The sequence below is a fragment of the Diabrotica virgifera genome, chromosome 5 (assembly GCF_917563875.1).
Source record: "Diabrotica virgifera virgifera chromosome 5, PGI_DIABVI_V3a".
Lineage (NCBI taxonomy): Eukaryota > Metazoa > Arthropoda > Insecta > Coleoptera > Chrysomelidae > Diabrotica > Diabrotica virgifera.
This window is the reverse complement of record NC_065447.1, coordinates 143,111,377-143,137,547: the sequence shown is the minus strand read 5'-3', so window position 1 is coordinate 143,137,547 and position 26,171 is coordinate 143,111,377. Positions and strand designations below refer to the sequence as shown.

Here is a 26,171-nt window from a genome sequence, read left to right as displayed (position 1 = left end):
TTATAATTATACAGATATGGAACGATTTTTGAATATCTCTTCTCTGGATGTCCGTAGGAAGCGTAAAGATCTTAAAGTATTGTTTAATATTATCAATGGCATATATTACTGCCCTGAACTCCTTGCTAAAATATTGTTGTTTGTTCCACCACGATCAACAAGACAAATTCAAACCTTTCATATTTCTTTTCATAGATATAATTACTCATATTTTACTTTTGTTCCTAGAACACTAAGACTTGCTAACTTCCTAGGTGACCTTTTACTTTTTGGTAACTCTGTTGATGTTTTTAAGAACCATTTAACCAAATTAAATATTTAGCAATGTCATAACCTTGTTATTTGTTAGTAATTAATGTTTTGTAATTATTTTACTTTGTCATGTCTTTTTCAATGTTTTGTACTCTCTCATTTTATTCTTATATATTCAACACTGTAATTATCAATATCTTATTTTTACTGTATTTATTATTCACTATATTTATTACCGAATTGGGCTTGCCCGTATAAATAAATAAATATAAATATAAATATGAAATGGAAGGTATTCCGGACAATTCATTTTTTAATTTAATAAGAAAATTCCTCGGAGATGGATTCGTAATGGTCTAGTCCAGAGAAATAAGATTTTTCTCGTGACACATCCCCCTCCAGGCCGAAACCAATCTTTTTGAGTAGTATGGACATCTATATTAATAAGCTATATGTTTCCTGCAGCCGATTTTGATGATATACATAGTTATAAACAAATGAAGATCAAAAAACGGTAAATTTTCGCTTTTTTCGTTTATAACCAAAAAGTTAAGTATTTTAAACAAATTTGAGAGTAAGAAACTCATAAATCGTCTAAAAAATTTCAATATGGCATTCGCTGAATATGTCTATCCTTATTAGTTGCTTAGAAAATTGCAAAATAAATCATAAATTTTGAGTTTTTATAAATATTCATAACTTATGTAAAAATTAACTTAGAACCTTCTTATTACACGAATTGCTGAGACTTCTGGTGCTTAAATTATATTTTAAATTTCAAAGCAATTGGTCAAATAGTTTAAAAGTTATTTGAAAGAATTATGAGGTTACAGTAAGACTTCTGACAGTTTATAAAAGAAGAACATTGATACTATTGACTTTTATTTACTATTAAACATAAAACTATTGAACATATATACTATTTTTATTGAATTTTAAACAGTAAAATTATTTTGCAAAAACACGTCGATTTTTTGCTTACTTATAAACAATTAGAATAACTTTTTAACCATTACTAGTAGAAAAATTATTTTTTCATATTTGGAAAGACTGAATTTAAATACATATTTAGAAAGAAAAACAATTGTCCTAGGACAATTAGGGTCGAAGTTATCCCCCCTTCTTTTAATTCACATGTTTTTGCAAAATAATTTTGCAGTATTTAGAATTATTTTTTTGTCATTTTTTTTAATTAAATTAATAGCATAAATCTTATTCTTTCATAAAATATCCAAAGTATTAATGTAACTTCATCATTTTCTGACTTATAGCGTTGCAAAAAAAATTAATTTGGGATAAACAAATTAAATATCTTTTAAACTATTTGACCAATTGCTTTGAAATTTAGGGTATGATTTAAGCACCAGAAGTCTCAGCATTCCGTATAATAAAAACGTTCTAAGTTAATTTTTACATAAGTTATGAATATTTATAAAAACTCAAAATTTATGATTTATTTTGCAATTTTCTAAGCAACCAATAAGGATAGACATATTCAGCGAACGCCATATCGACGTTTTTTATATGATTTATGAGTTTCCCACTCTCAAATTTGTTTAAAATACTTAACTTTTTGGTTATAGACGAAAAAAGCGAAAATTTACCGTTTTTTGATCTTCAATTGTTTATAACTATGTATATCATAAAAATCGGCTGCAGGAAACATATAGGTTATTAATATAGATGTCCATACTACTCAAAAAATTTGGTTTCGGCCTGGAGGGGGTTGTGTCACCAACAGGATATTTTTTCCTTATTTCTCTGAACTAGTCTTGGTGTATGGTGATGCGTCGATTTCAAGAAGTGTTGCTGGCTAAATGGGCGCAGTTCCCAAAGGCCATAAAAAAAGAAAAAAAAAATAGAAAATTTCCACTCTAGACAAAATCTTTTCTGTACGAAAAACTATAGTCCTTTTACTCACGGTAAAATATTGCAAAACCTCTGAATAAGGAACCGCTTGGATTGACATTAAATTTGACATACACATAGCGAACATGTCAAAGAAAAAAAGTGATAGTGTGCCAATGCTTTTGTTTGGGGGTGATAAAACTATGTTCAAGTCAAGTCCAAAAATGGATAAATTGACTAATTCTAAGCAACTTTTGTTCTATAGAGTTTTTTCACTAAGTCAATACTTTTCGAGTTATACCTATGCGAGTGAATATATGTTCATTTTTCAACAAAACAACTTGCGTTGTATTTTCTCCTAACTTTAAAAGATTCTGTGGAAAAATTGGAGGGCTGATTTTGATTCATACTCCTTTTATATTATCTTGGATGTGTCCCTAAGATTTTGTTTTTTGAATTATCCGAATATCTCTTTACTTGTAAAAGCTGTAAATAAAAACACTGCTTTGAAGGTTTAATTAATTAAAAATATCAAACGCACTAAAATTAACAACACAAAACAAAGTTAACAACAAAACAAAACAATTCAATAGCGGGTTTGTCCACCTCTCGCAGCAACGACTACTCGCAATCTGTTTGGCATCGAATAAAGGTGTGTTATCCTTGTCTGGGGAATAGCCCGATATTCCTCTACCAGACCAGGGCCATAACTGTACCAGGGCCATAATTTTCTGGAGGCCTAGGATGACGGCGAATAACTATTTTTAAGGGGATGGATACGTAGTTTCGGCTCTAATGCTATTTAAATGGGATTCATTTTTTTCAAATCCTGAGAAAACTAATAAGTACTTTTGAAAAATTTAAACGCAGAATGAAAGATTACGTTCTTACCGAGGACCTAAAGTCCCTGAAAACTCCTGTAATGTTTATTTTAATGAGTTACAGGGGTGAGAAACTAAGAGAAAATGTAGTGTGATTTTTAATTTCAAATATCTCGTTCAAAAGAAACTTTTTGTTTATTCTAAGGGACTTTTGGTCCTTGATAATAATTTAGTCTTTCATTACGCGTTTAAATTTTTTAAAACTATTTATTAGTTTGTTCAGGATTTGAAAAAAAAAATGGACACCATGTCCGTGGTGATATTTTCCAAATCGAATATTCGCTATCTTTGTCATACAACGCACTGAGTCAAATAGAATATGATGACAAGACAGTGACAATTTTAAATATTTCACATGGCATCGGGAATATTTTGTGTTGTTGATTAACCCATTTAGCGCCAAAGGTGCGAAAACGCACTATTTTTTTGTAGAATTTTTTTTGACAATTCGTTAATCTTTTTTAAATCTTGTATTTTTTAAGCAACCAGAAGATATAAGTGTAACGTGTAACCAAATTTAATTTTGTTTAATTTCCAAACTCATGCTTTCATCACAAAAATATTTTCTAAATGTCCGACATTTTCAATCCTTCGACACAACTTTATTTTTACTGTAGTAATTTTATTGGCATAACACTTTTGTGGTCAAATAAATTAAAACATTATTTTTTTAACCTATTTGTACACCAATTGTTATAAAAATACAAAAAAAAATTATCTGAGTCATCAAATCTCGTGTTTGAAAATAATGGTTCGAAAACGAACCATTGGCGGAAGTCGACATATACCTAATCCTGTCTGATCAGGAATAAGTTCAAGGTGATGCACAGTAAGTAATTTGTTAAGATATTTCTTTATTATGTGTAAAAACACGTATCCACTATGCTTGCGCTCCGAGCTCCTGCAACTGCTCCACATAGTGGACACGTTTGGCGCTCCCGGACTGTGCAATTGTGCGCACTATGCCTCGGCGCTCCAATCTGTGGCGGTGGTTTATACGTAAGGGAGCGCATACCGTATCGATTGGAGCAGTTGCAGGGAGCGCGGAGCGCAAGAAGTTCGTGAGCATAGTGGATGGTTGGCGCTCTCGGACCGTGCAACAGTGCGCCAACGACCGTGCGGCAGTGCCTCGGTGGTCCAATATTACGAACGTACTGGATACGCACCTTTAGAAAGACGGGTATTCTGGTATTCAGTTTTGTTATGATCTAGGGTGGGGGAGGGGGAGGGGGCTACATAAGGGAGGTTGTGTACGTAGTGTTGTAGACAATATATCGATTTGTAGAATTTATGCAACTGGCACAGTGCAAGATACAGGATTGGAAAGTGTAAACTGGAAGTATCTAAAATAATTTATAAAAAAGATAGAGGGCCGTTCGACTTCGTTTTTGATAAAGAAACTGAAGAAGGTGTAGGCAATGTTCTAACCATACTATTTTTGTTTATCAAAACTTCCAGGTCCATTTACACTCTAAATATTTTGAGACTTTTCACAAAAACTAAAATTGTGTATTTCAATTTTTATGTGTCTCATTTCCGCCAAAGGTTCGAAAACGAACCATTTTGTTGTTGTGACACCTGCCATTATCAAAGTGTAAAACAATTTTTTTACGAATGTTTAAGTTTATTTTACTCTAGTTAATCAAATATATTACATATTATTGCAGTATTTCTTTGCTTGGCGGTTAATGGGTTAAAAAAAATTGATAGTGTATTTGATAAATAATTGATTTAAGAGGTGAACTTAATAAAAAGTTAATTGTTTGTTATTTATGGACGATCCAAGCAGATACTTGACCAGGATATATTCTGTGATCCAAGTATTTTGTTGTTAAAGATGTTCAAAGTGGGTGTGGTGTGTGTGTGGTGTGTGTGGTGTGTGCGGTGTGGTGTGTGCGGTGTGTGTGTGTGGTGTGTGTGTGTGTGTGTGTGTGTGTGTGTGTGTGTGTGTGTGTGTGTGTGTGTGTGTGTGTGTGTGTGTGTGTGTGTGTGTGTGTGTGTGTGTGTGTGTGTGTGTGTGTGTGTGTGTGTGTGTGTGTGTGTGTGTGTGTGTGTGTGTGTGTGTGTGTGTGTGTGTGTGTGTGTGTGTGTGTGTGTGTGTGTGTGTGTGTGTGTGTGTGTGTGTGTGTGTGTGTGTGTGTGTGTGTGTGTGTGTGTGTGTGTGTGTGTGTGTGTGTGTGTGTGTGTGTGTGTGTGTGTGTGTGTGTGTGTGTGTGTGTGTGTGTGTGTGTGTGTGTGTGTGTGTGTGTGTGTGTGTGTGTGTGTGTGTGTGTGTGTGTGTGTGTGTGTGTGTGTGTGTGTGTGTGTGTGTGTGTGTGTGTGTGTGTGTGTGTGTGTGTGTGTGTGTGTGTGTGTGTGTGTGTGTGTGTGTGTGTGTGTGTGTGTGTGTGTGTGTGTGTGTGTGTGTGTGTGTGTGTGTGTGTGTGTGTGTGTGTGTGTGTGTGTGTGTGTGTGTGTGTGTGTGTGTGTGTGTGTGTGTGTGTGTGTGTGTGTGTGTGTGTGTGTGTGTGTGTGTGTGTGTGTGTGTGTGTGTGTGTGTGTGTGTGTGTGTGTGTGTGTGTGTGTGTGTGTGTGTGTGTGTGTGTGTGTGTGTGTGTGTGTGTGTGTGTGTGTGTGTGTGTGTGTGTGTGTGTGTGTGTGTGTGTGTGTGTGTGTGTGTGTGTGTGTGTGTGTGTGTGTGTGTGTGTGTGTGTGTGTGTGTGTGTGTGTGTGTGTGTGTGTGTGTGTGTGTGTGTGTGTGTGTGTGTGTGTGTGTGTGTGTGTGTGTGTGTGTGTGTGTGTGTGTGTGTGTGTGTGTGTGTGTGTGTGTGTGTGTGTGTGTGTGTGTGTGTGTGTGTGTGTGTGTGTGTGTGTGTGTGTGTGTGTGTGTGTGTGTGTGTGTGTGTGTGTGTGTGTGTGTGTGTGTGTGTGTGTGTGTGTGTGTGTGTGTGTGTGTGTGTGTGTGTGTGTGTGTGTGTGTGTGTGTGTGTGTGTGTGTGTGTGTGTGTGTGTGTGTGTGTGTGTGTGTGTGTGTGTGTGTGTGTGTGTGTGTGTGTGTGTGTGTGTGTGTGTGTGTGTGTGTGTGTGTGTGTGTGTGTGTGTGTGTGTGTGTGTGTGTGTGTGTGTGTGTGTGTGTGTGTGTGTGTGTGTGTGTGTGTGTGTGTGTGTGTGTGTGTGTGTGTGTGTGTGTGTGTGTGTGTGTGTGTGTGTTAGTGTCAGGATATTTATGGCAACTTGTGTGTGAATAAGCCTGCACTCTGGTAACTTCTAAAATTGTGGCAACTTACACACGTTGCCAGAATTTTTTTGGTATTTATTTCACTAACATCACATCATTTCGTCATGATTTTGAAGCAATAAACTGAAAATCTGGTTTACATTTCAGTAGATACTCGTTTTTTGAAGAAATGTCAATAAATTTGTTTTTAATTTAATTTCTCTAGAATGTGTGTTAGTTTCCATTATTTAGTTTGAGGCATGTTACTAACACAAGCCAAATTATGGCAACGGGGGCGTGGTAAGATAGTGGCTCCCTCTACCCAACAATGCGATGTTGCTGGACCGTTATTTTAGTTCTAGTTAGACTTTAGAGTTGAGTTGCCGCAATTTGGATTGTGTGTAGGTGAAATATTAACATGTACAAAACGAGATTACAAAAGCTGAAAAATGCTGTTAACAAAATAAATGCTGCTAATGAAATTACATCTAAGACAAAACAACAATTACTCGAAACCAAATCATGTGATAAGTTGCAAAATAACCTTATATTTCTTCCAAAATATGAATCTACAAAATGTCTAAATAGAGAGGAACGTGAACAAGTGTTGGATTCCAAACACGTGCTATTGAATGATACGACTTTAAATGGTAAGTATATGTAATATTTTTGTACTTTAGTTTGACTATTCAATTCAAAATATCTATCCACCTATTTCACCAGTCAGATTTAAAAATCACTAAATGCAATTTACGTTTCACCACGCCATATATACAGTGCGTCTATAAAGGCATTCATTCATTATTAGTTAAATAAACGATAAAATTAGAAATACCCGAAACAGGTTGGTTTTAATTTACTATTTGTTTAAATTATAATCTAGTGTACAGGGTGAACCACATTCGTGTGATTACATCATCACCATTTTGAAGCTTGCTTCTTATTGCACGACATAAGAAATTTTTCATTTTCTTAGATCAAACTACAAGTAGTACAAGCTAATTTTTTTAATTATACGTGGACGTTTTATTAAATCGTTTAGTTGTTTATTATTTTTAGTAAGATGGTACAAGATAGTAAGATAGTACAATAAATTTAAACTACAAGTTGCCATTTATTGAAAGCGGCAAATAGCTTTCCAATCGATTTACACACAATATTTTTTCTACGACTACACGATATTAAAGAAATATGCATTTTCCATTTTCTTAGAACAAACTGCAAGTTGCCATTTATTGAAAGCGACATATAGCTTTCCAATCGAATTATACTGCATATTTTTTCTACGACCACAAGATATTAAAGAAATATGCATTTTCTAGTTTCTTAGAACAAACTGCAAGTTGCCATTTATTGAAAGCGACATATAGCTTTCCAATCGAATTATACAGAATATTTTTTGTACGACCATACGATACTGAAGGAATGTAGATTTTTCATTTTCTTAGAACAACCTACAAGTTGCCATTTATGGAAAGCGGCAAATAGCTTTCCAATCGAATTGCACACACTATTTTTTCTACGACTACACGATATTAAAGAAATAGGCATTTTCTAGTTTCTTCGACAAGACTACAAGTTGTAATTTATTGAAAGCGGCAAATAACTTTCCAATCGAATTACCCACAATATTTTTTCTACGACCACACGATACCAAAGAAATATGACTTTTCATTTCCGCAGAACAAACTGCAAGTTGCCATTTATTAAAAGCGATAAATAGCTTTTCAATCCAATTACACACAATATTCTTTCTACGACTACACGATATTAAAGTTGCAATTTATTGAAAGCGGCAAATAATTTTCCAATCGAATTACACAAATGATTTTTTCTACGACCACACGATATCTATTCTATTGTGCAGAAGAAGCAAGCTTCTGTCGGCGGTCCTACGACCGCTCACCTTTTGTTTTAAATGGAAGCCCTTTTTTCAATATCCGGATTTGCCTTGCTGAGCCGATTTCAAAAATGTATAACACGTTGCTTAAAATTGGTACAGGGTGGGCAGAAATACAAAAAAAGTTTATGAAAATTGTTTATGGAAAGTAATACGTTACTGAATGTACTAAACAAATTAAATGGAATTATGTACTTTTGCAATTACTGTGATCCACTACCAAAATCAAACAAACGAATATTTACAATAAATGTTCAAATTGTTCTTCATTGATCGTTAGACAATGACTGAACCGGGTATTACTTTCGTATCTAACATTATGTAGTATTGCGGGTATTATATGTCTTTCTTGTCTAATTCGTCTTGTAGTTGTCGGATATTTCCAGGTTTCTTTGTGAAAAGATATCAGATATTAAATAACCCCCATAAAAAGAAGTCTAATGGGCATATATCAGGTGATCTACCGGGACATTCCACTAGTCCCATTATTTCTATCCACCTTTGTGAAGAAGTTCTGTTTAAAAATCGCGCATAGTTACTGCGAAATGTGGCGGTGCGCCATCCTGTTGAAACCAGATTCAGCGGTTTAAAACAGTGGGTATTTGAATATACCAGGAAAAAGCTGGATCAGATCAGGAATTAATAAATTTTATAGGGAATCCAGATATAATGCCTGTTGAATTTTCATGGAACAATAATTGTATTTCTCACAATACCAGCCCATGCGTTGGTTTTTTGTGGTCTTTGCGTATGGGACTCTTGCATTCAGTGTGGATTTTCATCAGACTAATAACGAGTGTTTTGCTGGTTAACACTACCTTTCAAATAAAACGTTGCCTCGTACTAAAATAAAACGTTATCAATGAAATTGTTATTTTGGTTCATCATATTATAGTCGCAGAATTCAGTTCTTTGGTCAAAGTTGTCTTCAGCCAATTCATGGATAACACGTACTTTATAAGGGTGGTATCTTATTCTTTGTGATACTGAAGACTTTCCAATACCAAAATCCCTTGATAATCTCCGCATTGTATATTCATCAACTGTTGGTCTATCTTGCAATTTGCATCCCTCACATGTCCTAATTCTCTGTATTTACTGCTCACCGTAGATTGTGAAATAGATTCACGATCTAGGTGCACAAAGAGCAATCCGGAAATGAAAAAAGAGTTTCCATTTAAAAAAATGGTGATGACGTCATCACACGAAGATGGTTCACCCTGTATGTTAGATTATAATTTAAAAAAAAAGTAAATTGAATTCAAAAATTAACCTGTTTCGGGAACATCTAATATTATTGTTTATTTAGGTAATAATGAATTTATGCGTTACTTTATGGACGCATTGTGTAAATAATATCTAAGAGTGACATTATTAGGTATTTCCTATCACGTAAATTGTATATAGGAATTCTTGTACCTATGTATTACCTAAATTTATGCAATGGTTGGTGGAATCGAACATGAGTGAAACTGTCGCGTATTGTATGAGTAGCGTGTTAATTTGTATCCACATTTTATCCCAATTTTTTCAGATTCCTCTGAAAGTGAACCTTAAACTAGCGGCAGCGAGTATATTCCATCGTCTCATTGTTCAGACAGTCCGCCATCTAAGAAGATACACGTTATTCAAAATATCGTAATTAGCGAAGGAAATTTGAATATATTAACTGAAAATAATCAAAGCGATAAAAGTTTTATTATAAACAAGTATCTTACAAGCCTCAACTACAGTGAAAGCCAAAAACCTATTGATATAATATCTAATTGTAATGATGAAGATTTAGCTGTTAGTGAAGGGTTAATTTTAAACCACAATGGAAATAAAATCGTTAACGTAACTGAATTATCTGAAAATGTTTCTAATTGCAATAATAAAGATCTACCAGCAAGTGATGGGTTAAAAACACACTATGAGACATCTGACAAATTTAGTAACAATATCAAAAATCGTGACAGTGGAGGTACAACAAACAGTTCTCAGCTTACTGATAAGTCCATATCGTACAGGAAAAAAAATTGTCGGAATGAAATTGAAATAAATGCAGCAATTAGAAAAAGTGGTAAAAGAGTAAGAAATAAAATTCATGCTTGTTACTACTGTAGTAAGCAAGTTATACTTATGGCAAGACACTTTGAAACCGTTCATTCCGAAGAATAAGAAGTAAAGAAATGTTTACTTCATCCCAAGGGTTCTCAAAAGAGAAAGCAAGCTTTCTTAGAATTGATTAGGGTGGGAGACTTCTATCACAATTGCAACGTTCTTTCTACAAAAAAAGGACAGCTGATAGTAATTAGACGGCCAACAGCAGATGAAGCACAATTTGTTAGTGATATCAATTATGGTCCTTGTCCCAACTCTCTAGGATTTTTATTGAAAAAACATATCTGGCATCATGTGAAATATACATGCAAGGAAAAAGTTAATATTGATGACCAGAAAGAATCCCGTCATGTTATTGCCGAAAGCAATGCTCTCGTAGCTGATATATTCGGAATTGGTTTTACTAAAAATTTCACAAATTCAATAATAGCAAAGTTTAAAAACGATGAAATTGGTAACACCTGCAACAATGATATTTTGATATTGAAATATGGAGCCATGCAGTACGAGAAGTATGGTGATACTCAAAATGAGTTAATAAGACAAACCATGAGGCAGCTAGCTCGTTTAGTTATATCCCTTAAGAAATTAACTAACAGTAGGTCGCAAACGCTTGGCGATTTTCTGGTTCCTGAGAAATTCGACGTGGTTGTTCAAGCAACTAAAGACATTAGTATGACCATGGCAGCTAGTAGTAACTGTAGACCAGAATTTCATACTCCGAGTTTAGCTTTAAAATTGGGTTATGCTCTTAAGAAATGTGTGGCTATTCAGAGAGGCAGTGCTTTAAGAGCAGGAAATGTGAAAAAAAAACAATTCATTGTTATCATTCCTTCAGCTGATGAAAATGGAATGGAGCATACGAATATCTTCCAATGCTATATCCACACTTTACCGAAGAAAATTGAATTCCACTCAACTTTTGCCAATTACGACCGATTTAGTGAAACTTAGTAATTATATCGATACAAACATGTTAAAGGCTAAACAAGAATTAATACAAGACTACACTAATAATTATAAGTGGACACGGCTTGCAACGTTAACTTTATCTAGAATAATATTGTTTAATAAACGCAGATCGGGTGAAGCAGCAAAACTGAAGCTAACTGATTATATTTCCCGACCAACTTGGGCAGAGCAAAATACGGACGTAATAACAAATTCTCTCACAATATTCGAAAAAAAACTGGCAGAGTCATTGACAGTATTGGAAATTGAAGGGAAACGTGGCAAAAAGGTCCCAGTAATCCTAACTCCAAATACGAAACAATGTATTGATATTTTGATTCAACATAGAGTTACATGTGGTATTTCAAGTCAAAATGTATACATTTTCGCCAGATCTAATCCATCTAGTTCAAATCTTAGGGGGCATGATTGCTTGAAAAAAATATGTGAAGAAATTGATTTACAGAATCCTTCAGCAATAACGGGAACAAAGTTGCGTAAATATGTAGCAACTGTATGTCAACTATTTGACATGTCAGAAAATCAATATGACTGGTTAGCTCGTCACTTAGGTCATGACATCAAAGTACATCGTGATTTTTACAGAATGCACGAAAGTGCGATTGAACTCACCAAAGTAAGTCGATTGCTTATAGCTGTTGATAAAGGTGAAGTGAACAAGTTTGCTGGAAAATCTATTGACGAAATAGAAATTAAAGGTAATGTTTTGAATATTTAACAAGTATTAATTTGTTTGCTTCTATGATTCATTTTCTAGATCTGCCTACTTTAGAAGAAGATGAGGAAGAAGAACCAGAAGCTGAACCGGAAGGTGAAGCAGGAATTGATAATGATGAAAATGTTCAGACCATTCACAAAACAAAATGTAAGTGATTATTTGAACAATCTTAAGTCAAAACTAAAAAAAAAACAGTCAACAATATATGGAATATTTCAGTTGTAATCTGAGGTAACTGGGGCGTTGTAAAAACATGCCAAATTAAAATGAGAATACTATTTTTTGCTAACAATATAATTTATTAATTTATTGTTTATTGATTTTTTTAGTAACCAAAGCAAAAAAGTCTAAAAAGATTTCCAGAGGTCCAGTTCCATGGACGAATCAAGAAAAGGAAGCCGTCTGCAATTATTTTAAACTTAATATTAAGAAGGGAATTGTACCAAACAAAAAAGAATGTGAGAAATGCATTGAGCTACATCCCATATTAGTTGAAAGATGTTGGTCAAAGATTAAATTTTGTGTTAAAAATGAAATTACTAAACTTATGCGCAATAAAAATAGCAAAAAATAATTAATAATGCTGGATTTTTAGATGTCCTAGCAGTTTTATTTCAAGGTTTTACATTAATTTCTTGGTCCTAATAAGACTAGATTTATTTGAATTATTCACCAAGCATTTTTTATGTTTCAAGTTTATTGAATGCATAATCGTTATTTTAATTTACATTTAATTTTTCAATTTTTTAATTTAGATATTTCAGTTTATTTAAAGTATTGTTCAGAATTAACAACAATGATATTTTAATCCTAGTTTTGTCACTCATCAAATAATCCAAAAAATTAATGTAGATCCTACCTAACTGTGACACTTTGTAAAACACTTAATTCCTAGAATAACTGTATCTTACTCATTTCTAGTATAAACTACATTGATACCGATACGTGCTTAATATAAAATGTTTCTAAATATATCTAGATTTTTTCTTAAACATGGCAACACTGCTTTCCAAACACATTTCATTTTTTAATACTTTTGGCAACCTATGTTACACACGATCACATATCTAGATACTTCTGGCAACTTTTTTACACACTATCTGTTGAAGCATATTTGTGGTTCCGTTGCCACAAGTGATATATATTCATAGCTTCGACAAAACGGAGTGTAAATCAATGGTTTCTATACACACAGATTTTTTTTCGTCACGGTACTCTGTTTATGACATCTTCTCAATTTAACCACAATTGGGGCTTATGCACACGTTGCCATAAATATTGCACAGCGTGTATGTATGTGTGTGTGTGTGTGTGTGTGTGTGTGTGTGTGTGTGTGTGTGTGTGTGTGTGTGTGTGTGTGTGTGTGTGTGTGTGTGTGTGTGTGTGTGTGTGTGTGTGTGTGTGTGTGTGTGTGTGTGTGTGTGTGTGTGTGTGTGTGTGTGTGTGTGTGTGTGTGTGTGTGTGTGTGTGTGTGTGTGTGTGTGTGTGTGTGTGTGTGTGTGTGTGTGTGTGTGTGTGTGTGTGTGTGTGTGTGTGTGTGTGTGTGTGTGTGTGTGTGTGTGTGTGTGTGTGTGTGTGTGTGTGTGTGTGTGTGTGTGTGTGTGTGTGTGTGTGTGTGTGTGTGTGTGTGTGTGTGTGTGTGTGTGTGTGTGTGTGTGTGTGTGTGTGTGTGTGTGTGTGTGTGTGTGTGTGTGTGTGTGTGTGTGTGTGTGTGTGTGTGTGTGTGTGTGTGTGTGTGTGTGTGTGTGTGTGTGTGTGTGTGTGTGTGTGTGTGTGTGTGTGTGTGTGTGTGTGTGTGTGTGTGTGTGTGTGTGTGTGTGTGTGTGTGTGTGTGTGTGTGTGTGTGTGTGTGTGTGTGTGTGTGTGTGTGTGTGTGTGTGTGTGTGTGTGTGTGTGTGTGTGTGTGTGTGTGTGTGTGTGTGTGTGTGTGTGTGTGTGTGTGTGTGTGTGTGTGTGTGTGTGTGTGTGTGTGTGTGTGTGTGTGTGTGTGTGTGTGTGTGTGTGTGTGTGTGTGTGTGTGTGTGTGTGTGTGTGTGTGTGTGTGTGTGTGTGTGTGTGTGTGTGTGTGTGTGTGTGTGTGTGTGTGTGTGTGTGTGTGTGTGTGTGTGTGTGTGTGTGTGTGTGTGTGTGTGTGTGTGTGTGTGTGTGTGTGTGTGTGTGTGTGTGTGTGTGTGTGTGTGTGTGTGTGTGTGTGTGTGTGTGTGTGTGTGTGTGTGTGTGTGTGTGTGTGTGTGTGTGTGTGTGTGTGTGTGTGTGTGTGTGTGTGTGTGTGTGTGTGTGTGTGTGTGTGTGTGTGTGTGTGTGTGTGTGTGTGTGTGTGTGTGTGTGTGTGTGTGTGTGTGTGTGTGTGTGTGTGTGTGTGTGTGTGTGTGTGTGTGTTAGTGTCAGGATATTTATGGCAACTTGTGTGTGAATAAGCCTGCACTCTGGTAACTTCTAAAATTGTGGCAACTTACACACGTTGCCAGAATTTTTTTGGTATTTATTTCACTAACATCACATCATTTCGTCATGATTTTGAAGCAATAAACTGAAAATCTGGTTTACATTTCAGTAGATACTCGTTTTTTGAAGAAATGTCAATAAATTTGTTTTTAATTTAATTTCTCTAGAATGTGTGTTAGTTTCCATTATTTAGTTTGAGGCATGTTACTAACACAAGCCAAATTATGCGTGGTAAGATAGTGGCTCCCTCTACCCAACAATGCGATGTTGCTGGACCGTTATTTTAGTTCTAGTTAGACTTTAGAGTTGAGTTGCCGCAATTTGGATTGTGTGTAGGTGAAATATTAACATGTACAAAACGAGATTACAAAAGCTGAAAAATGCTGTTAACAAAATAAATGCTGCTAATGAAATTACATCTAAGACAAAACAACAATTACTCGAAACCAAATCATGTGATAAGTTGCAAAATAACCTTTTAAAGTGAGAGAGAGAGAGAGAGAGAGAGAGAGAGCATTATAGGCTTCGAAGTCAATGTCCATTCGCCATCTTACCTTTTTGGGATTATTTGTATTATTTATACGGAAGCTCTAAAGGAGTGTTTCCTGCTTTCTACTGATTTGTTCAGGTATGTATCCAATCACAATCCTGCTTTAATTTTACAAAGAACTATGTATTAAATAGTGTGATGTTACTGCCTTCTGGTCCCAATTAATTAAAACTCAGGTTTTCCGATAACATTATATTTAATTCGAAGTCGATGATTCACTACATAAGTTGTTTACAATATTAGCTTGACCTATCCTATACGTGAATACCTTCCAACTACAACAATATTCATAATAATCTTTCTCGACCGAGTTAATGTTTATATACACATTTAAGTAATAACAAAACATGACAATTCAATGTTACTTGCGGTTATTGAATCCAAGAACAGATACTACATGGATTAATGACTTTGAATGAGTTTTAAACATCTTTTGTACAGGGTGATATTATAATACCATACCTCCCCGTTTTGTTAAAATTATATATTTTTAAAATGTGATGCTCCTCTTTCCCTTTTACAAAAATGTTTATGGTTACCTAATACTATTTTCAAAAATTAAATTTCCTAAACATCCTAACTAACTGTAACATGGTACATTTCAGAGTTTTTTTTTAATCCTAAAAATTGTTTATTATTATCACTAATTCACTTTCTGTTCCGTCTTGCTTTTTAGTCTTTTCTCCATTCACAAAACAGTGTCCACATAAAAACAGTGACTAAACCTATCGGGATTTTTAATATAGTCTTTTAGTGCCTATATGCATCTCCTACAAGCAGGGGAATAATCTAATCTACCTAACTAAAAATCTCGTATCTACCTAAAAGTCCTAAGCTAAGCTAATATTACTCGAATAAGTAAAAAAAATGTATCCTTTACTCTATTAATAATTCCTATTTCAGTCTTCTTTTGATTTATTTATATATGTCTTACTAACTTTAAAATATTGTACCTATAATAAAAATGTAATCTCTCTAAAAATTTCTAATATTTCTCTAAAAAACTTCTAATAACTCTCTTGTAGCTAAAATAAAGATTTAATCTCTCTAAAAACTTCAATTTTTGTGTCCCTTTGCTTACTATCTACTAACACTTATTGTAAGATATTGTCTATCCTTAATTCAAACACTTCCATTTTCCGCGAAAATTTAACCTGAATTCATTATCTACATTTAAAAATAAGTTATTTATAATTTACATTACTTTAGAGAAAAAAAATTTACAACTTTAATTCTTAAACACAATTCAATAATTAGATACTTATTTGATTAGTATATTATTCTTAATTCTGCTTGTTTATTTTGACATTTCTTACAAATTTTATGTCTCTTCTTTCATTTTTCCCACATATTTTAATAAAATTCTCTTTTTTCCTTTCTTTTCTTCTTGTCTGGTACTACAACTCATATAATTCACTTTTCTTCATATAATAGCACTTCTACAGTGTACATAATTCATCTTCATATACATATTTCATATAACAATCATATATCATTTATCTCATATATCATTTCATATAACATCATAATTATCACTTCATATACTAGCTCCGATACCTTCGTTTTACCTTAATAAAAGAGGTTTCACTCGGATGTCTTAGTTCTCCGCCAATATTAACCCGAATTTTCGCCCTGATCTGTACGCACCATAGAGGTGGTAAAGTTAACTCAAAACACGAAATAGGTACTTTATGCGGTTAAAATTCTTCTAAAAATATCACAACCTCAATCCCTTGCTTTGAGGCCGTTGTTTATTCATGAATAATCATGAATAAAATAGGTACCCTTCAAAACACAGAGTGGGTCTCTAATAAGCTTTCAAGCTTCTATAAATCACTTAGTACCTTCCTAATTTGACAAGAGCCGTGGGTTTCTTATTGTCTCAAATTTCCTCATAATATTCAACTTATAATATTGTTAGTTCTTCTTTTTATCTATATAGTTCTTCTCCAAATTCCTTATTTCGACTCATCAGGTCAGTTTGTTAAAAATATATCTCTTGCTTACAAATGTTTATCGTATGTCATCACTAATCATTATTTATTAAAAAAAATCATTTATCACTCAAAAAATATTAATTCAGGTTCATATCATACAAAATTTAACACAAAATCGATTAAAATGTATCTATAGAATCAATAAATATCAATAATAAAAACAAAATGGCTAATAAAAATTCAATAATAGTATACATATTCGATACAAATTCAATTCAAAATCAGCCTATGCAAAAGTTAGATAAAAATATTCAAAATCAGTGCAAATCTCAAAATTCGATAGAATTTTTTTTGGAAAAAATTCGATATTCCATACAATATTTAAAAATAACCGTACTAAAAATCGAAATCGGATAGAGATTTTTCAAATAAATTTAATAACAATTCAAAATTCAATAAAAATTCAAGAATAGCATATATAATAAACTTCGATAAAAATATTAAATTCAAAAATCACTTCATATTTCAAAATTCATAGATATTCTTAAAAAAAAAATCGATACTTCATAAATTATTCAAAAATCAGCAAAGATAAATATTCAATTTTCAATAATAATATAAAACGAGGGAAGCATTTTTAATAAAGATAGACATTCTTACTTACATTTTATTTCCACTTTGTCTTTTCACTGGGTTCGGTTCCTGTATTCTTCCTGGGTCCTGGTCAGTTTTCGCCGTCTTCGTTTCCAAGCTGGTGCCGCCATCTCTGCTCCTTTCAGAAGACCTCCTCTAGTCTGCAGGATCAGCCATGTATTAAATAGTGTGATGTTACTGCCTTCTGGTCCCAATTAATTAAAACTCAGGTTTTCCGATAACATTATATTTAATTCGAAGTCGATGATTCACTACATAAGTTGTTTACAATATTAGCTTGACCTATCCTATACGTGAATACCTTCCAACTACAACAATATTCATAATAATCTTTCTCGACCGAGTTAATGTTTATATACACATTTAAGTAATAACAAAACATGACAATTCAATGTTACTTGCGGTTATTGAATCCAAGAACAGATACTACATGGATTAATGACTTTGAATGAGTTTTAAACATCTTTTGTACAGGGTGATATTATAATACCATAACTATTTTATATACCTATGTCTAATTTTCAACGATTTTTGTTTTTATTTGGAATTATTTCTTTTCATTGTGATTTTTTTTATCATTTTTTTATGTATTTTTTTTATTTACTTATATATTTATTTTTTTTGATATTTTTTTTAGATATTTTTTTTTTAGATATTTTTTTTATTTTTATTTTTTTTTTCAATATAATTTGGGATATTAGACTAGGACACAATTTGACGCTCAGGTGTCGATCAGAGCATTTAGACGAGACAGGTGGACCTCGGATAGGCATAGGGCTTAATACGAAAGGAAAAAACATAGGTTATAAACTTAATCTAATACATAAAATATGTTTGTACAAAATTTGATAAACATAGTAACAATATATTATTAAAAAATCACTTTAACACTTTTCCTCTTTTCTCGATTGAATATTAGTTTTTGTTGTACAGTATATAAATTATTACAATCACTGAATACATAATTAGTGAAAAAAATTTCATATTTAATAACTGAATTAATAATTTGCAATTATACAAGTAACAGTTATCCAAGAACATTCAAAAGCCATCTCTTTAAAGTTAATGATGACATTGTCAAGTAGTAATGTTTACATATCCATACCAGCGAGAAATTGTCTACACGTAATTTGTCGTGTAAAGACAGAAAAATTAGGGATAGCCGTAAAATATTTGCGAATTATGTACCGATGGCCTTAATTCATCCCATAAATACTCAAAAAAATTGAGATCTGCGCTGCATTCGGGCCATTCTAATATTATCAATCCAACCTCTCAAGATATTTATGTTTATGAGTCAAGCTTTTTTTATTTACAAAAATTTGTACACCTCTTACAAGAAAAGAGCCATTCGGATAATTCAAAAAACAAAATTTTAGTAATACCTCCGGGATACTATGACAGGACTATGAAGCAAAGTTACCTCTTCAATTTTTTCACAGAATTTGTTGAAGTTAGTAGAAAATACAACGCTTCCATTCACCACCGTATAATACCATGTAAGCAAAATTTTTTTGTTTCCAGAATAATAACAAACGTTATCAATACATGTATCTAAAAACTGATGCAAGAAACTTGAAAACCAGAGTACAAATAATAAAGTTATAAATTGTCAAACTTAATCAATCACGAGAAGGAAATGTGTTGGGATACACGGCATCTCTTAGTAATATTCTTATTAAAACAAATCCTTTTAATAATTAAAAATATCTTTAGCAAAACAAAACTACGTTTGTTTATAGTAAATACATTCGACCTACATTAGCAAATATCGGTGTAACAGTTTAGGTTTGACCAAGGTCGGTTTAAAATAACAATAGTATTCATTATTTTTATATATTAGTAGACTCAGCGCTTTTAATCAAAATAATCTTACTTTCATTATATATCAAAACAATAACAAGAGAATATCGAGGTTTAGTTCTAATTCCATCGCGAACAGTAATTTAATTAATATTTGAGATCCCAAAGGGAAAACATCACAGCTACTGAGAACTAACGTACCACCAGTTCTTTACCGTTAGTACTCTGACTTATAGAAATAAATGCATCTACTGTGAAAAGAGTTATTTCATCAACCCTTATGGTAGGGGGTAACCAACCCCTAAGTATCCAGGGTGGCTCGGAAGTCAGGAGCCACCATAGAAACAACACTATACAAATCTGCGTGATTTATTGAGTGCGTAATTAATCCTGACATTCTAAGTTCGTCGTTTTGCTACTTCTTTTTTTGATGTGCCTATCCATGACGAATGTTGGCGATCATTATGGCAATCTTTATTTTATCTGCAGCAACGCGAAAAAGCTGCACAGATGTTGTGTTGAACCAGCTTTCCAAATATTTTTGAAGTTATACTTGTTTACCGGCGATAGAGGGTGAATTTTTATATGTTAAAACCTATCAGCCCGGCGCATGCGCATTATAACTTTGTTCTGATTGAATGTTCAAATGACATGTCAAAAATTATCCGATATGGCAGCTGTAGGACAGCTGTGGTTTGGAGGTAAAGGTAAAGGTAAACAGATGTATAATATATTAGTTTTATTGTTGTGAGGACAGAAACAAAAAAGTTTATAATATTGTAGTGACTTTTAAATAGTTTTTAAAAGCAACAGGTACGTAATAATTGTTAATGTATCATGGGTATAAACCTACCTATTTGATCTGCCAAAATACATAGTATGTAATACTTTTATTTATATAATTTGATTACCATCAAAATTTCTATCAATATTCACCTAATATATTGTTTTTTCACTCTATGTTTTGTTGTATTTTTTCAATTCTAAATCATTTCAATTCAAAATTAAAATAATTTGATCAATTTTCAAAATATCAAAATATCACAAGTTTAATCCGTTTAGTTAGTCGATCTTCGTAAATAATGACACATAGTGTCCGTGGCTAAGCGTTGAAGGCGAATGAATTCCAATACCAACCGCACTTATCAGCGCTGGTTCGAGTCCCAATAGAAACTTTCTTTTTTGTTTTTTTTTTAATACATTTTATGATTGTAAGTATATTTATTATATAATTTTATTTTCAGAAAATACGTATTTAGTTAAAAAAATTTTCGACAATTAATGTTCAGACATCATTTGTGGCTTGTTTAATGTGTTTGTGTGTGTCTTATTCTTTTATTATTTTAATTTTTGGCACTGTTCTAATAAAAATGTTTGAGAAGTAGTAAGTATAAATTAGTTTAATATTTAAACAAAATATAAATAGAAAGTATATTAATTTCGTTTAAATCATATAATAGAAGTATAACTTCTTACGTGCGTACAAAGTACACACACATTCTTTTTTTCTTGCAGGATGGCTTATAGGAGGGCATATCTGGATTCATTTCGCATAATGTGTCCAAAGTATTCCAACTTTTGAAATTTTTTCTGCTACTTATACAATGGTAATTGTCCGTATTAACAGTATTTAGCGGATTTAAAAAAAATTAATTTTTATTATTTGTAATAATTTCTATTAGTACTACTAAAGTAATTACTAAGAAACGGTGTTGACTTACCTTATGTGTTGTTGACAGCAATCCTTCCAAGAACTGATCCAAAGCATGATTTGTATAACAAATTACTAAGATGGGAGAGTTTTTATACCATGCATCGTAATTTTGTAACATTGTTCTAGCAATTTTTAAACCCAGAAAAGTTTTGCCTGTTCCTGGAGGCCCTTGTATAATTGCGAATTCCCTGGTTAGCGCAGATTGAAAAGCATTATTTTGAGCTTCATTCAATCCATAAAATTTTCGATCACCCCAATCCAAAGGAAAAAATATTGTACCCTCTATAGTATAGAATACAGGATCTATTTTCAAAAGGTACTGGGGAGGTCTTGTGTCTGTACGTACGTCTATAATATATTTTTCCATCGGAAAGTGTTCGATTGTCATATTTTTTAAAACAGTAAGAACTTGATAATAAGGTTCAAAATAAACTTTGCTCTCTACTAACAAAAAAGATTTGTCATAAAGACCTGCAGGTAACTCCATATCTGCATTAAATCCAACGATGAGCTGACCATTTCCTAGCATTTCTGCCTTTCGTTCAACAACTTTTCCAAAAAGTAGTGTTTTAAACCTATCATCTGTGAAACACAACAAAGAACCGTGCATAAATCTTTTGGAATTCTCGAACTCAAACTTTGTGTACTTTTTAGCGAAGTCAAATTGGATTCTCTGACAATTTTGATGGTTTATAGATTCTGCATTGAGAAACTTGACGCCTTCGTACACTTTTATATCCTGCAGTTTATCTCGTGGATTCTTGATGTACCTAAAAGATGAAACGGTTTTTAAAACACAGTTAAGAAATGTTGGACCAGCCTTTTTTTTTAAAGAGATACGCAAAAATTTACTACAGTCCGTCCAATATACATACCGTTGCACGTCATCCGTGTCATAACCCGTGACGTCATATGATATCAACACGAAATATTTAGGCGGTAGGTATGTTCCTTTTTAGAACCATTTAGCCGAGTACACAGGAATTACAGCCACTAGACATGTTTTATTATACGCTGTGAGCTCGTACTCGTGAGCGCCAGTAGACAGTGACAAGTCAGGGAACCTTTCCTGGAAATTTGACCTAAATGTCAAAGTGATTAATTTAAAATTGAAATTAAAAACATTAATTAGAACAATTTTAGTTGGTCAAAGCTGTGGTATATATTTTTACCTTAAATATACTTACGTTTTAAATACTGAATTTAAGTTTTTTTAATATTCCGTAATATGTAATTATAAATTAATCTTAGCGCCATCTACACGATAATTGTGAAAGTATCCGAAGTAAGAAATTCATATTTTATCAATAGAACGTCAAAATGATTAACAAAATCTTAAAAAATTGATTAAATTTTAATTACTTTTTTGCGTTGTAAATATTACGCGATAAAAATTAAATAATAAATAAAAAAATTTCCGGCAAAAGTTTCATTATTAGTCCACTAGTTAGCGACACCAGCGTCCACATAGTTAGCGTATACGCTCTGAGCTTCGCTGGTGTCGCTCCTAGCGGATTACTAATGCAATTTTCACCGGTAATTTTTAAATTTATTATTTAATTGTTATCGCTTAATATTTACAACGCAAAAAAGTAATTAAATTGTAATCGATTTTTTTAAAGATTTTGCTAATCATTTTAACGTTCTATTAATGAATAATTAATTTCTTACTTCGGATACTTTCACAATGATCGTGTAGATGGCGCTTAGATTAATTTATAATTACATATTACGAAATATTAAAAAACTTAAATTCAGTATTTAAAACGTAAGTATATTTAAGGTAAAAATATACACCACAGCTTTGACCAACTAATATTATTTCCTATTAATGTTTTTAATTTCAATGTTTTAAATTAATCACTTTGACATTTATGTCAAATTTCCAGTAAAAGCTTACAGACTTGTCACTTCTGGCGCTCGCGAATTTTTAATTATCCCCTCTACCTACGAGCTCATAGCGTATACAGTCGGAAAAATTAAAGAATAGGGCTTTTTTTCGCTTGTCATTTATTTCGAGCTTCTGTCATGTATCACATAATATTAATATAGCTACGTCATACGTCTTTGGTTTGTATCATTGGTATTACCAATAACGTATCATCATCATCCAGCCTCAAAAGTCCACTGCTGAACATAGGCCTCCTCCCCTCGTTTCCAACCCCATCTATCCTGCGCCGCCCTCATCCAGTAATTGCGACCAATAGTCCCTCATCCGCCCTCATCCCTGCGACCAATAACGTATGACGTAGATATATTAATATTATGTGACACATGACAGAAGCTCGAAACAAATGACTGTGAATGAAAAGCCCTATTTCATCGATTGTCATTTGTTTCGAGCTTCTATCGTGTCACATAATATTAATATATCTACATCATACGTCTTTGGTTTGTATCATTGGTATATGAAAATAACATATGACGTAGATATATTAATATTATGTGACACATGACATAAGCTCGAAACAAATGACTGTGAATGAAAAGCCCTATACGCTGTGAGCTCGTACGTAGAGGGGATATTTACAAATTCGCGAGCGCCAGTAGTGGCAAGTCTGTAAACGTTTACCGGAAATTTGACATAAATGTCAAAGTGATTAATTTAACATTAAAATTAAAAACATTAATTATAAAAAATATTAGTTGGTCAAAGCTGTGGTATATATTTTTACCTTAAATATACTTACGTTTTAAATACTGAATTTAAGTTTTTTTAATATTCCGTAATATGTAATTATAAATTAATCTTAGCGCCATCTACACGATAATTGTGAAAGTATCCGAAGTAAGAAATTCATATTTTATCAATAGAACGTCAAAATGATTAGCAAAATCTTAAAAAATCGATTACAATTTAATTAATTTTTTGCGTTGTAAATATTAAGCGATAACAATTAAATAATAAATTTAAAAATTACCGGTGAAAATTGCATTAGTAATCCGCTAGGAGCGACACCAGCGAAGCTCAGAGCGTATACCCATGAACGATCACATCAATCACTCATTTTGTATTTGCTGTCTTTTTCTATAAATAACAAACGTTTGTTATAGAAAAAGATAGCAAATACAAAATAAGTGATTGATGTGATCGTTCATGGGTATAGGGCTTTTCATCGATTGTAATTTGTTTCGAGCTTCTGTCATATATTGTATAATCTGTGTATAATATTAATATACACGGATTATACGACATATGACAGTAGCTCGAAACAAATGACTGTGAATGAAAAGCCCTATTCTTTCATTTTTCCGACTGTATACGCGTAGAAATAATATTGGAAGACTTATATTAATGTACATACATTTAAAGAAACATACCCTAACTTGTTTCTTTTAATTTGTATAAGTGGAATATAAAGCGTTTTTATAAAGCACACTTGTTCGGATTACACTCTAACTGCGCTCGAACAAAGGTGACTTTTTGGCATAAATTGGTAACATTTATTTGACAGTCGCGGTGATGATACTTCATATTTGTTTCTATGCTTTACTATAAATATTTGTTTTATTATATTTATTGTTTTTATTATTAGTCCAGAAAGCCACTGCGCATCCGCTAGGAAATATATTTCGATTCGGATTTTTTGCACAATCTTACTCAAAAAGGACCCCTTTAACAAATTTGCATGTTGCCAGGACCAAAAGTGGCTCAAACATTTTTTAAATGTTTTTTTTGTTTTTTTCCTAAAATTATTTTTTTGCATGGAACAAAGTTTTTTTATGTTTTTTGGATCATTCCAAACAGAAAATGTATTTAGTGACATTTCTCTAAAGTTGATAGTTTTTGCCATATAAGCGATTAAAAATTGAAAAATTGCGAAATTGGCCATTTTTAGCCCTCAAAAACTATGTGAAAAATTGAAAATTTGAATGTTGCCAAGGTAGATAGATATTCTTTAAACATCGATTGATGAAATCCCGAAGAGTTTTTTGCAATACAATATTCAAAACTCCTTTGTTTTTTAATTGCTAATCAAGCGTGCGCGACACTATTTTCCACCGACAGTATGGTGCAAATGAAAGGAATAAATTCGTTATTTCGTAAACCGGCGACTTTAAGGAAAAATCCCGAAACATGTCGATTTTTATTGTTATTGTTGTAGTTACAAGTTGTAGAAACAAGTTATGATATTGTGGCATATATGGTATACTAGTGACGTCATCCATCTAGGCGTGATGACGTAATCGATGATTTTTTTTAAATGAGAATAGGGGTCGTGTGCTAGCTCATTTGAAAGGTTCTTTAATTCTCTATTCAGTAATATAAACATTTCTATAATTATTTATACAGGTTGTCCTTCTACTTTTTTTTGTCAAATAATTTAATTTAATAAAAATTTTTGGACACCCTGTATCAATACATATGTAAATGTTTACATTACTGAATAAAGAATTTAAGATCTTTTCAAATAAGCTACCACACGACCCCTATTCTCATTTAAAAAAATCATCGATTACGTCATCACGCCCAGACGGATGACGTCACTAGTATACCATATATGCCACAATATCGTAACTTAAAAATAAAAATCGACCTGTTTCGGGTTTTTTCCTTAAAGTCGCCGGTTTACGAAATAACGAATTTATTCCTTTCATTTGCACCATACTGTATACGTCATGCAACGGTGGAAAATAGTGTCGCGCACGCGTGATTAGAAATTAAAAAACAAAGGAGTTTTGAATACTGTATTGCAAAAAACTCTTCGGGATTTCATCAATCGATGTTAAATATCTACCTACCTTGGCAACATTCAAAGTTTTTCACATAGTTTTTGAAGGTTAAAAATGGCCGATTTCGCAATTTTTCAATTTTTAATCGCTTATATGTCAAAAACTATCAACTTTAGAGAAATGTCACTAACGACCTTTTCTGTTAGGAATGATCCAAAAAACCTAAAAAAACTTTGTTCCATGCAAAAAAAAACATTTTAGGAAAAAAAACAAAAACATTTAAAAAATGTTTGACCCACTTTTGGTCCTGGCAACATGCAAATTTGTTAAAGGGGTCCTTTTTGAGTAAGATTGTGCAAAAAATCCGAATCGGAATATTTTTCCTAGCGGATGCGCAGTGGCTTTGTGGACTATATTTACTTTAACGTAAGATTATATGTAACTTAATTCTTGTTTTCTATTTCTAAAGTTTTTATTTATTTACACTACTACTACTTGTCGGTTTATAACGTTCTCCGCCGTTT

At 32.9% G+C, this 26,171-nt stretch overlaps 1 protein-coding gene across 2 annotated transcripts in view; it reads right to left on the bottom strand.

Annotated features, from left to right (window-relative positions):
- The window catches only part of LOC114339972 (NFX1-type zinc finger-containing protein 1-like), a 380,271-nt gene that overhangs the window by 231,487 nt on the left and 122,613 nt on the right, over positions 1-26,171 (bottom strand). For both annotated transcript variants that reach the window (XM_050650389.1, XM_050650390.1), the window contains one exon: positions 20,981-21,743. In XM_050650389.1, the coding sequence (XP_050506346.1) occupies positions 20,981-21,743 (763 nt within the window). The remainder of the gene's footprint in view (positions 1-20,980; positions 21,744-26,171) is intronic.